The 12,421-nt window shown below is 34.8% G+C and overlaps 1 protein-coding gene across 5 annotated transcripts in view; it reads left to right on the forward strand.

Annotated features, from left to right (window-relative positions):
- Nucleotides 1–12,421, forward strand: part of STX17 (syntaxin 17) — a 63,559-nt gene that overhangs the window by 11,761 nt on the left and 39,377 nt on the right. For 3 of the 5 annotated variants that reach the window (XM_082696796.1, XM_082696795.1, XM_082696797.1), the window contains exons 2-3: nt 789–972; nt 6,444–6,509. In XM_082696796.1, the coding sequence (XP_082552922.1) occupies nt 850–972; nt 6,444–6,509 (189 nt within the window). In that variant the 5' untranslated portion in view covers nt 789–849. Of the gene's footprint in view, nt 1–788; nt 973–6,443; nt 6,510–8,138; nt 8,287–12,421 lie in introns of all 5 variants that reach the window. The other 2 variants (XM_082696798.1, XM_082696799.1) reach the window with 1 other exon arrangement.

A 12,421-nucleotide genomic window follows, 5' to 3' on the forward strand; every position in this document is an offset into this window, starting at 1 on the left:
GTTTAAAGGACATCAGTGAGAAGAATTGCATATGATGTTATAATATATTTGAAGAATATAATTACATAGTTACATTAAGAGGTTAGAAATGGAGTTTGATAAAAGCAGAAATGTTATGAAATTTTTTCTTCTAGTTTTGCCATCTGACATCTTTTTTAAAAAAGGTTAGTGATTGTCCAAGACACATTGGGAAATGAAAACTTGGACAGTAAACTCAGTTTAAAAATTTAAAAAAAAGTATTTAAATGTATACATTCTTATTTGGAAAAGGGCCTGGAAAGACATACATCAAAATGGAAAGAGTAGTTAACTGTGGGTGAGGAGATGATTGATTTTATTTTATCCTCTTCATATTTTCTAAACATTTTAAAGTGCATATTCATCTGTAGAAAGAAAAAAGTTTCAAAATAAAAGATTTCTTTAAAAAAGTCATTCAAGGGGCGCCTGGGTGGCTCAGTGGTTTGGGCTGCTGCCTTCGGCTCGGGTCATGATCTCGGGGTCCTGGGATCGAGCCCCGCATTGGGCTCCACAGGAAGCCTGCTTCCCTCTCTCTCTCTCTCTCTCTGCCTGCCTCTCTGCCTACTTGTGATCTCTGTCTGTCAAATAAATAAATAAAATCTTAAAAAAAATTAATAAATAAAAATTAAAAAAAATAAAAAATAAAAAAGTCATTCAAGTTCAGAATTAAGTTGAATATATATTTAGAATAAATTATAAAATTAACTAATTGTTGGTTTTTAAAAATAATAGAAACTGATTAAAAACATTCTTACATACTTCCCTTTTAGGTTTTTCTATGTGAGTGTAGAAGACAGTCACTGCAAATAGAAGTGACAGCATTTTTTAAGGATGTCTGAAGATGAAGAAAAAGTGAAATTACGCCGTCTTGAACCAGCTATACAGAAATTCATTAAGATAGTAATCCCAACAGACCTGGAGAGGCTAAGAAAGCACCAAATAAATATTGAGAAGGTGGGTTGGTTTTCATTTTCTACCACAAGAAGCAGTTGCAAATTCTGATTTATACTTGTGCATTTCAGCCAAATTTAGAATATTAGATAAGAGGCTTTGGTAAAACATCCATATCCTATTGATTTAGTAACATTTTTTTTTCATCTGGGTTTTTGTTTTACAACTACATCTGGTATTATTCCTATTTTAGGGAGGGATTTAGGTTGTACATATTTTAAGTTGTACATATTGACATACGGGGCAGTTAATTAAAATACAAATTGTCTGATAGTGCACCATAATGTGAAGGCAGTGAACTTTGGCTAATGGGCCTGCCTTAATTTCCTTAATCCTGTGGCTAGTTTTTTGAACTTTGGTGTCTATCAATAACTCCTATCCTCTTCAGGTGCACATAGAATAAAGAGGTAAATCATTGTGTGAAAGAGGGAATTTCCCAAATTGACTTCTTCCCTTTGAGGAAAGCCCCAAATTGAGAAATACCATAGGGGGATTTGTTTAGGTAATAGGTGAGAAAGAACTAGTCTGCTGGATCATGGTGAAGGTGGCATAGAAACTGGACTGCCCAGCATTTGATGGAATAGTTGTGGCATTCATGGGAACATAGGGTTTACTACTGAGCATTGACTTGGCAGATTATATTGTTTTATTTGCTGTAGGATAGTCAGTGGGATTTGCTCCTTCAAAAAGACCTCCCCCCCCCAAAATTTTAAGCTGTGTGGCCCTCCATTAATTTTTTGTGGTGGGGGGTGGGGTGGAAGTGGTCATTAAGCCTTTCAGTATAAACAATATTTATCACCCTCACCTGAGTACCTTATATAACTAAGAAGTGTCAGCTTTTATTTTCCCCTTAGATACCATTTGTCTTCCTAGTATTTAAATCTTTTCAAAAAGTATAGAAAATAAGCACCAGGAATATTAAGATTAATTAAGAAAATTAATTAAGAAAATTTTAAAGCAAATATGAAGCTATCTAGAATTCAAGATTGCTATTTTGTCATCTCTTAAGTTTTTCTTTATTCGTAAGCAATAAGTTCTGTGACTTTCTAGGGTAGAGGAGTTTTCTGGTAAACTGGTTAGTCTTGTCATAAGCAGAAACAAATTACAGGGCGCCATGCTTTGATTAATGAGGAGGGCTCATTCTTTTAGCACTGTAACAATATAGAAATTGAGTTGTTGGGGCGCCTGGGTGGCTCAGTGGGTTAAGCCGCTGCCTTTGGCTCAGGTCATGATCTCAGGGTCCTGGGATCGAGCCCCGCATCGGGTTCTCTGCTCAGCAGGGAGCCTGCTTCCTTCTCTCTCTCTCTGCCTGCCTCTCAGTGTACTTGTGGTTTCTCTCTGTCAGATAAATAAATAAAATCTTTAAAAAAAAAAAAAAAAAAAAGAAATCGAGTTGTTTACTCTGGTTGATCATATCTGGGTGGCAGGTTGATAAGGTGTATTTTAAAGTCCTGAGCTCATATCAAAGTGCTCAGTTACAGAGATGACTAGAACTTGGCAGATGAATTGATTCTGAAACCTAGACATAGGTGGACTATGCTCTGTTAAGATCGTTTCTTTCCTTTATTGCCCTATATTACCTTTGGGGTTTGGCATGTCTTAAATTTCCCTTTTCTTATACTTATTCTGTATAAAGTGTCTGCAGTCATACCCTCAGATCCTAGCCACACATACCACCCAGTCAGTCATCAATGGAAAAGCCAGAACCCTGGGAACAAGGAAGGTGGGGATAGGCAAGGATGTATTATTGATTTGATTAGTTGTGCCTAACTTCATAAGAATATTATTCCAGAGCTATATTGATATTTCTCTGCCATAACATTTTTCCTTTAGCATTTTGTGAAATTCTTACTTAATGTGAAATTTTTAGACAATTTCAGAATAATTATAATTTATATAAGTGATGTCTGAAGCTAAGCAAACTCATGCTGATCTGTGTTTTATTCAGTACTCTTGGTCATTATACTATCTCTAGGATTTCTAGTTTTACTATGAAAGTGACTTTTTATGTGTATAAGCTTGGATAACATATTTTAATAGTTTATGGCAATGCAAAAACATTTAAAAACTGCTGTGTTCACTGTGGACAAAAGAATTATGAACTAGGTTTGGACTCCAGGTGTTTGACAGTGCCTCACTTTAAAAAAGGCATATTCTTCCTGGGGGAAGGGTGTAGAAAGATAAAATATTTATTATGTTAGCCGTCAGTCATCCAATATGAATTTAAAAGAAGAAAGTCACACTGAAGAGAAATTGAAGGTAAGCCTTGGTGGAGTGATTCTGCAACATCCGAAAACAATGAGAGTAGTGTGCTGTGCACACCTGGGACTGTATTCCATAGGTCCTTCAGCATTACATTTTATTACACATGATAGACTTGATTAGAACACAGTGCTGAAATTTGAAGTGTTAGCATTCAGCTTTCTCGGCTAACGTAAGATAGGCTTAAGCATAGTTAATAGAAACAAGATCATGCTTGGAACATAATTTTCTTTGTTTCATATTGTAGGGCTAGGAGAAAACTTACTGTGTAGCATGTACTGTGTTAGTATATAGTTAAAATACAAGTGGCAGAAAACCCCAAAATAGTGTATTAAATCAGATAGACCTTTTTTGTTTTTGCTTTTATTTTTAACCGCTCATAGTTACAGAGGCACTCCGGGGCTGCAGTGGCAGCTCAGCAGTCATTAAAGACCCAGGCTCTTTTTATCCTGCTCTCTGATCTTCAACTTGTTTCTCTCTTGCATGTAAAATAGCAGCTCCAACCTCAGCTATTACATCCACATTCCAGCTAAGATGAAATAACTAGAGTTGTATTTTTGCTGTGTTCTTTTTTCTGTCAGTTCTTTTTTTTTCTTTTAAAGAGAATCCTCCTGTTCTTGTTTCATGGATGTAATATCATGGCACCTCTCTGGTGATTTGATTTTGAAGTTTTTATCTGCCTCTTTATCTGTCTTCCCTGAGTGGTTTTTTTTTTTTTTTTTTTTTTTTTAATTCTTTCTCTCTCTTCCCCCACCTGCCTTCCTCCTCTCTTCTTTGTGTCAGCCTGCAGTATTATGGGCATTCCTTGGTGAGCTGTTGATGTTTAAGAGTGCTAATTGGAAGGTATTTGTGTGCGTAGCAGGAAGTAGGTGGGGTCTTACACCTGGAGGGGTGAGCAGGTGAAAACTCTGTTTTAATGGGGAACCACCAGATACTCTTCTGGAATGTGTTCTTCTGTGAAGATTGGGACAGTGTAGTTGCATGGGCCTGTAGAGAGAGCACTTGGTAGACTACCTCTCCCTTAGACAAACTTTCAACCAAGCCTTCTGCGCCACCATACACATCCTTCTGACTCCCTGGTAGCTGGTACCTCTGGTCACTGAGTCTTTAGGGAGTAGTCATGTGGCTGTTGGTTTGTCACTCACTGCCTCTCACACACCACTCACCCCTTCTGCAGCCTCATGGTGCAGCTTTCTCAGATCTTCTAAGTCATGCAACATGTCTTTCAGCTTCTAAATTTTTAGAATTTAGAATTACCAGCTTCTAAAATTTTGTTAAAATTTCGTGTCAACTGATATTTTCTATTGTATTTTCATGACTCTTGTGAATGTATACCTTTTAAAGTTCTTCATTGCCATTTTTGTTGGGTTTTAGAAAAGAGCAGAGATAAATGCTTGTGTTCAGTCTTCCAGGCTTAATGAGAAGGGAAGTCATTAATTATAAGAAATAAATAAGTTTGGGTGTTTGCTGTCTTTTATTGTTGGCACTGAAAAGTTCATAAAAAATAGTTGTTGTTTTTTTAATTTAAATTAGGTTTCTAATCCTTAGGAAGTATACAGTCCAATTAAGGAAGTAAATTAAGAAATAATTCAGAGAATAGTAGTGACATATAATTAAGTGTGAAAGTGAGTGGCAGGGACTGTTCAGGTTAGGTATGAAGCACAAGTTATATGGTACAAAATCAAACCTAATCAGCCTCATTGATTTGTTATGTATCACTTCATGTATAAGAGCCTTATAATAATATACTTTCCTCTCTCAGGGTCTTATTACAGTGTTAATGTCATATAATTTGCTTCTGTATCCAATAATACATTGTTGTTATTTTTGTTTGAAACAGAGTTTTTTTTTAAAAAAGATTTAAAAAATAAGGAAAAAAATTTTTTTTAAAGATTTTACTTGTTTTATAGAGAGAGAATGGGGGCAGGGGCAGAGAGAGAGAGGGAGAGAGTCTTAAGCAGACTCTGCATTCAGTGCAGAGCCTGATGTGGGGCTTGATCTCATGACCCTGAGATCATGACCTGAAAATCAAGAGTCTCCACACTTGACCAACTGCACCACCCTGGCGCCCCCTCCCCCCCACCCCGGCCAAATGTTTTATATTTACCATTTTCAGTGTTCTTCATTCCTTTGTGTAGGGCCAGGTTTCTCTTCCATTTTTACATCAGCCTGAAGGACTTCCTTTTTTTTTTTAAGATTTGTTTATTTATTTTGAGAGAGAGAGAGATTGAGAGAGAACACAAGCAAGGGAGAGAGAGAGATTCTCAAATGGACTCCACACAGAGCCCATGGTGGGGAGGTTCGATGTCATGACCTGAGATCATGATCTGAGATCATGATCTGAGATCATGATCTGAGCTGAAATAAGAGTTGGATGCTTACCTGACTGAACCACCCAGGCACCCCTATATGGGACATTTTCGTGTTTCTGTCCTTTCACAGTATTTCTAGGTTGATTTTTTTCTTCTTTTGACATGTAGTATACCAATGATACACTGAACACCTACTAACATATTGATTGTTTGGATTTTTTATTTAAACCAAAAATAGTATGTGATGTTTGGTGTTGATGTTTGTATTCTACATAAATATTGTGCTATAATGTTATCACATTTTGCTATGGTTCCTGTCAAATGAAGAATTTTCCGTTATCCTGCTCATCAAGTTTCTTGGTTGAAACCCTGAAGGCTAAACACTGCCTTGGTAAAAACTAAAGAATGTATATTTAGTGTTCATTCTCATTTTTGTGTACTTTCTAGTCTGCAGTATCAATGTTACTTTTTCTCAAAGTCAGATTTTAGTTTTTAATCCTTGACACTATCATTGACAAACTTTTTAAAATTCTTGGTAAATAGTAACAATATCTCATCAACCCTCTTAATCTTTATTTTTTATTCTTTTACATTCTCATTATTTTTTTCATCTCCAAAGAATTTGCAAGACTGAGCACACTGCCTTTTTTCAGTAAAGTAAATTGTATCTAGTGATTTTTATTTGTTTTACCATTTGCCAGAATTTTTTAGGTGATGTTTTCAAAAATTTCCTACTCATATTATCATTGGACCATTAACTGACACTATTAAGTCAATAACTTTGAGCTAGTATGTTTAAGTTTGGTTAGGTGAGTAGGGATTTTTGTGGTAACTAGAAGTAATAAGTGTAGTAATTAAAAAAAAAAAAACCAACCTGTACCTTTCTTCTCTTTTGTATAGTATCAAAGGTGCAGAATCTGGGATAAGTTGCATGAAGAGCATATCAATGCGGGACGTACAGTTCAGGTAAGGCTATTACATTGTTTCTAGTTCATCAGTATGGAAAATACAATCTTAAGAAAATTTTGCTAAAATAAATACCCTGTGGTTGGATCCTTTTATGCATATTTGTAACTCTTTCTTTAAGGGTACATTTTTAGCAGGATTTACTGAATCAAATGTCATATGTATTTTTAAGATTTTGATTCATATTACTATATTCCTCCAGAAACAATGAATCAGCTTATACTCAAAATCAATACATTTTCCAAAAACCTTACAACCATTACCCATTTCTTAAAATTTTGCTGATTACTAGTTGCTTTGTTGTTTTTATCTAGAGTTTTTCTTTAATTGCTTTGAATGGTGAAATTTTTTTTCATATGTGCCTTGGATAGTAGTATTTCTTTTGTAAATTTCCTGTTCCTGTCTCCTGCATGTATTATGTTGTTGTCTTTTGCAAGAGTTTTTAGTCATTTAAGGTATTGTTCTTCTATCTATACTACAGTTACAGTAACATAGTGTTGCAAATCTTTTTTGCAGCTACTGGCTTTTTAATAACAAATATTAATTATTTTAAATTAATTTTAGAAAATCATGTATTTACATGGTGAAAAGCCAAATAAAGTTAAAAGGCTTTACCTTACCCTTTTCCATCTCCAAGTCCTAATTGCAAGAAACCACTTTTAATCATTTTGACCATTTTCCCTGGCATTTATCTCTTTATTCCTTAATATCATTTGTAGACTAGTATTTCTCAATCAGGTTCAGGTATTATCTCTTCTTGCGGCATTATCTCTTCTTGGAGCTCTAGCTTTTTACTCTGCTTTTGTACTTCCTTTCCTCTTATACAGTTACATGTAGTGTAATTTTGGGTTAAATTATAAATCAGTATTTCATTATTTTGTTTATGAAGATATTATTTCCTTCCAAGCCAAATGGTAAAATAGTATAGTCTTTGCTTTTTATGAAGTTAATAGTTGTTTCTCATTTTCTCTCTTTTTTTTTTCTTTACTGGCTTTCTGTGTATTTGTAGTTAATTTTTTAAATGTTCCGCATCTCTGCTACATGCTACCAGTAATAATTTTCATATGCTCGGATTTACTACGTTCTATTCTTTATACTGAAGACTCTTTCCTATAGCCGTATTCCCAGTCCCAATCTGGATTTACTTTCTAGGCTTGTTGCATGGGATTGTTCTGGGATTTCCTTCAGCTGCTCTTCTGTGTGGGGTCCATATTTTCCGGGATATCATGTCTTACTCACTTTTGGATTACTTTTGTTTTGTTGGAGTACATGTTTTAGTAGGTCTCTAAATAAGGGTATCTTGGAGGTAAATTTTTATGTTATGAGTCTGAAAAATACCTTTTTTCTCCTCACATGTGATTACTAATTTCAGTAGGTATAGAATTCTAGTTGGAATTCTTTTAGATATAAAGGTTTTTTAGTGTAGCTCTTGCTAAAGCTGATACCTGATTTCCCAATTTTTATTTTTCTCTTTGGGAGCTTTTGTAATCTGTTTAATCCCTGGTGTTCTCAAATTTGATCATGGTGTGCTTTGTGTTGGACTCTTTGAATCTAAAAACTTATGTTCTTTATTAGTTCTGGGAAATTTATTTGTTTAATCATTTTTAAAGACTTATTTATTTATTTTAGAGAGCATGCACTAACAATGGGGAGGGGCAGAGTAAAGAGGAGAGAATGCAAACCCCCACTTGAGTACGGAGTCCTGTATGGATCCCAAGACCTGGATCATGACCTAGCCGAAATCAAGAGTCAGATGTTTAACCAACTGAGCCACCTGGTGGGAAATTTAAATTATTTGATAATTAATTCCTCTGCTCTTTGCTCGCTTTCTCTCTTTTTTTAATCTTTAATTGCAAGAGTAAGCAAAATATGGCATTTTCCTTGGAGGAACCTCCAAATACCAGTAGCTGGAGGTTTGTTCTGGTTTAGTTTTCTAAAGAAGAATCCTCATTCTCCTGGGGCAAGTAGACACTTTTCATTTATAGAAACAGACTAAGTGAAGGTTGCTAGGGTGTCATTGTTTAGTGCAAGGTTTCACATACATCTCTTTTAGCCCTGTGCTTGGTGTTTCTGAATCTCTACAGTGGTTTGTTTCTCCAAAGAGTGCATCTCTGGTCTTCTTGCATTTCAAAAAGGTTTCTATAGCTGCAGTGTAGTGAATAGATCAGCATAGAGTGAAATGAATGCAAGAGATCCTTTAGGAGAGATTACAGAGATAGTGGAGATGGAAAAAAAAAAAAAGATTGACGAGGTCTCATAGAAATTTGACTTACCTCTTTATATATGTATTTTACTGCTTGCTAACTAGATTATGGACCTAAAGATCAGGGATTGTGTCTCTGCTATTTGTGTATCCCACAGTACCTGGTGTTCAGCAAGATTCAGTGTTTATTGAATGGTATTAAGCATGTTAAATGTCAATGAGATTATTATGACTAGGATTTCTAACCATCTTCCACTGTTCAGTAGGTCAGTAAAAATCACTTATTTTCCTGAGACAATGGCTATAATCAAAGTGTTTACTGATTAAAGAATATATGTATATTTACATTATTGATCTCCATCTGGCACAAGCTTTATGTGTGCCATTAAAAGAGTGAGATTGAAACTGTTTTTAGATGTAAGTATTTGTTTAGTTTTATTCATATATGCTCTGAATTTTCTGGATAGGCTAGTTCTTTGCTAGTTTGTGTAAAACTTATTTTTTGGATAGTTTCCTGAACAGTTACAATGGCTTTTCTAGATTTCTCATTATTAGATATATATGAAAAGAACTATCTTTTTACTTTCATTAGAGCATCTTTGTTGAAAAGGAATTCTTAATTTAAACATACTCTAATTTTTCAGTCTTTTGTTTTATGGTCATGCTTAAGGTGTCTTATTCAAGGAATACTTTCTATTTTAAGATCAAGAAGATATTTTCCAAAACATTTTTTTATATATTTTTAAAAGATTTTATTCATTTATTTTGACAGAGAGATAGCACAAGTAGGCACAGCTGCAGGCAGAGGGAGAGGGAGAAGCAGGCTCTCCGCTGAGCAGGGAGCCCAATACAGGACTTGATCGCAGGACGCTAGGATCATGACCTAAGCTGAAGGCAGCCACTTAACTGACTGAGCCACCCAGGTGCCCCTAAAACATTTTTTAAAAATGTTGTAAATATTTTGCTTTTAACATTTAAGTCTTTAATTTATCTGAAATTGGTGATACGAAGTAGATACAAATAAAATTTCCCTTATTCTATTTGGAAAACCAGTTGTCTCACACTATTAGCTGATTTCTACAATTCTATTTACATATCACAATTCCATATTATGTATGTGTCTGTTGCTGGTCTTTCTATCCCACTGGTCAGTTTGTTTGTTTCTCCATCAAGTTCCACACTATCTTAATTAAGACAACCTTATGATATGGCTGGATATCTGGTAGGATAGTGCTTCCATTTTTCCCTTTTCGGGAGTGTTTTGGCTGTTCATGGCCCTTTAGTCTTCCATATGAAATTTGGATCTGCTTGTCAAAGTCCATATACAATCTTGTTTGGAATTTGGGAATTGCATTGGATTTATCCATGTATTTAGAGAAAAATGACGTATTTATAATGTCCAGTTTTCCCACCTATGAATGTGGGATATTCTTGTACTTTTAATGTACTTTTTAATATTCTACATACCAGTTGTGGTAGGTTTTTAAAGATACCTGCAAATATTTCCATCTAGTTGGTATTGCACGTTATGATCGTGCATTATGATTGTGCCTTGTGATGGTGCTATATCACAGTATGATTCCCTTCCTGTTAAATCTGGGATGAGGCAGGAATAATGCTGCCTGATTTCTGAGGGCAAGTCAGAAAGGTCAGATAACTTCCAAAGTGGTTCTCTGAGGGTGCCTGTTCTGGGGGGACTTTGCCATCATGTGAAATGTCCAGCTATCCTCCTTTGGGGGAGATAGATATTCTTTTGAATAATTGGATTAAATCCCTTTGGATTTTATCTTTATATGTATATATATTTTTAATAATATTTTTCTTCTCTTGTAAGATCACCCATTTTTCCTGATTTCTTCCTAGTTTTGATTTCTTGTGTTTTTCACCCACCAAACTGGCTTTCTAGTTATTGGAAGAAATAATTGGTTATAAACAAGCCTGCTCAAATTTATCTTTTTTTTTTTTTTTAGATTTGTTTATTTATTTTGGAAAGCAAGTCCATGTGCATGAATGGGGGAGGGCAGGGCAAGTGGGGAGGGGCAAAGGGAGTGGGAGAGAGAATCCTCAAGCAGACACCCTGCTGAGCACAGACCCTGAGGCAGGGCTTAATCCCAGGACCCTGAGATAAGGACCTTAGCCTAAATCAGGAGTTGGAGACTTAACCAACTTAGCCACCCAGGTGCCTCACTGCTCAAATTTATCTCTTAAAAAAAGATCTTAGGGGCACCTGTGTGGCTTACTTGGTTAAGTATCTATCTTTGGCTTAGGTCATGATCTCAGATCCTGGGATCAGGCCCTGCATCAGGCTCCCTGCTCCCCGTCTTGCCTCTCTCCTCACTCATGTTCACTCACTGTGCGCATGTGCTATCTCTCTCTGTCAAATAAATAAGTAATCTTAAAAAAAATTCTTATAAATGACAACAGCTCCCTCTGCAAAAGAATTCTTATTTCTTTTTATACATAATGCTTTCTCTGAAAGTAAAATCTAATTCTGCTATATTCCAGGATGATTGTAAGGATTGTTAATCGTGTGTGCAAAGTGCTTACATAGCCCTTGTTATAAGTAAGTATTCAGTAAATAAGAGGAATTGGAGTAAGCTTGATTTGATACTTTCACTTTTAACTGCTAGATTAAGCCAAGCAGAAGTGTTAGGTTTTGTTAGTTTAACTTATAACACATTGTAAATGCATCATTTTTTCCCACCTTGGTTCGCTTGTCTTACAAAGGTACAAAATGTGTATTTTAAAAAGCTTTGCCCCCCTCCCCAGTACTTAACTTACAATAACAATAGTAGCTGATAATATAGGATTCTGTAAAATATATCACAATATTAGCTTTGAAGAAACTTACCTAAATGTGAATTCATAAAAAGTTAAATAAAATATTTAAATAATAGTTTAAGGCTTTAGTAATAAAAGAAGTCAACATATAATTTTCAAATATATTATAGAGACTAGTAAGTGATAAAGTTTCAGCTGGCTAGATGCTGGATAAGGGAAGTGCTGTCCTCATTTTTTAGATAAAAGAAGGCTGAATAACAGAGAAACGTAGTGTATTAACTGCACAAGGCCTTAATAAGTTTTAGTGCAGGAATCTAATCTGGAATTAATATTAACTTAGGGAGTACTGTACTTAATACCTATATATTAGTCCTAGTTAGATACATGTTGAGTAAATAAATGGAGATTTTTTTCTCCTTTGAGTTTTACTGCTTTTGGTATTTCAGTTAGTATTTTTAAGCTATATATAATATATATTTTTTCTTTTTGGTGCCTTTTGATGTTGAAATAAGTGTAAAGTTGTTATACTACTATCAATACCTTAGTGTAGTTAGGTAATACAGGAACAGTCCAGATTTATTGTAATTAAGCAGTTATGACTCTGGAGCCTTTAATAATAAATGATATGTCTAGAATGTGTTTACTCTAAGTTGTTTAAATGTTTACTAGTGGACTTGTGCTCTGTTTGTAAGGAAGTCAGGTTATTATGATACCAAATGTTTTTGGCTGTACACAATTTGCTCACAAAATTACATGTTGTAAAAACACATTAGGAATCCTTAATTCAATATTTAACACAAGCAAATATATGCATAGCCACTCTTTTAATCATTAAATACATAATTAACCATTTTTTCAGAATTTTAATTAACTCAGAATAATTACTTTCTACAATTATCAGTAAAGATAAGTATATGTTTAAACATAT

Source organism: Mustela nivalis (genome assembly GCF_964662115.1).
Source record: "Mustela nivalis genome assembly, chromosome: 13".
In the NCBI taxonomy this organism is placed as follows: domain Eukaryota; kingdom Metazoa; phylum Chordata; class Mammalia; order Carnivora; family Mustelidae; genus Mustela; species Mustela nivalis.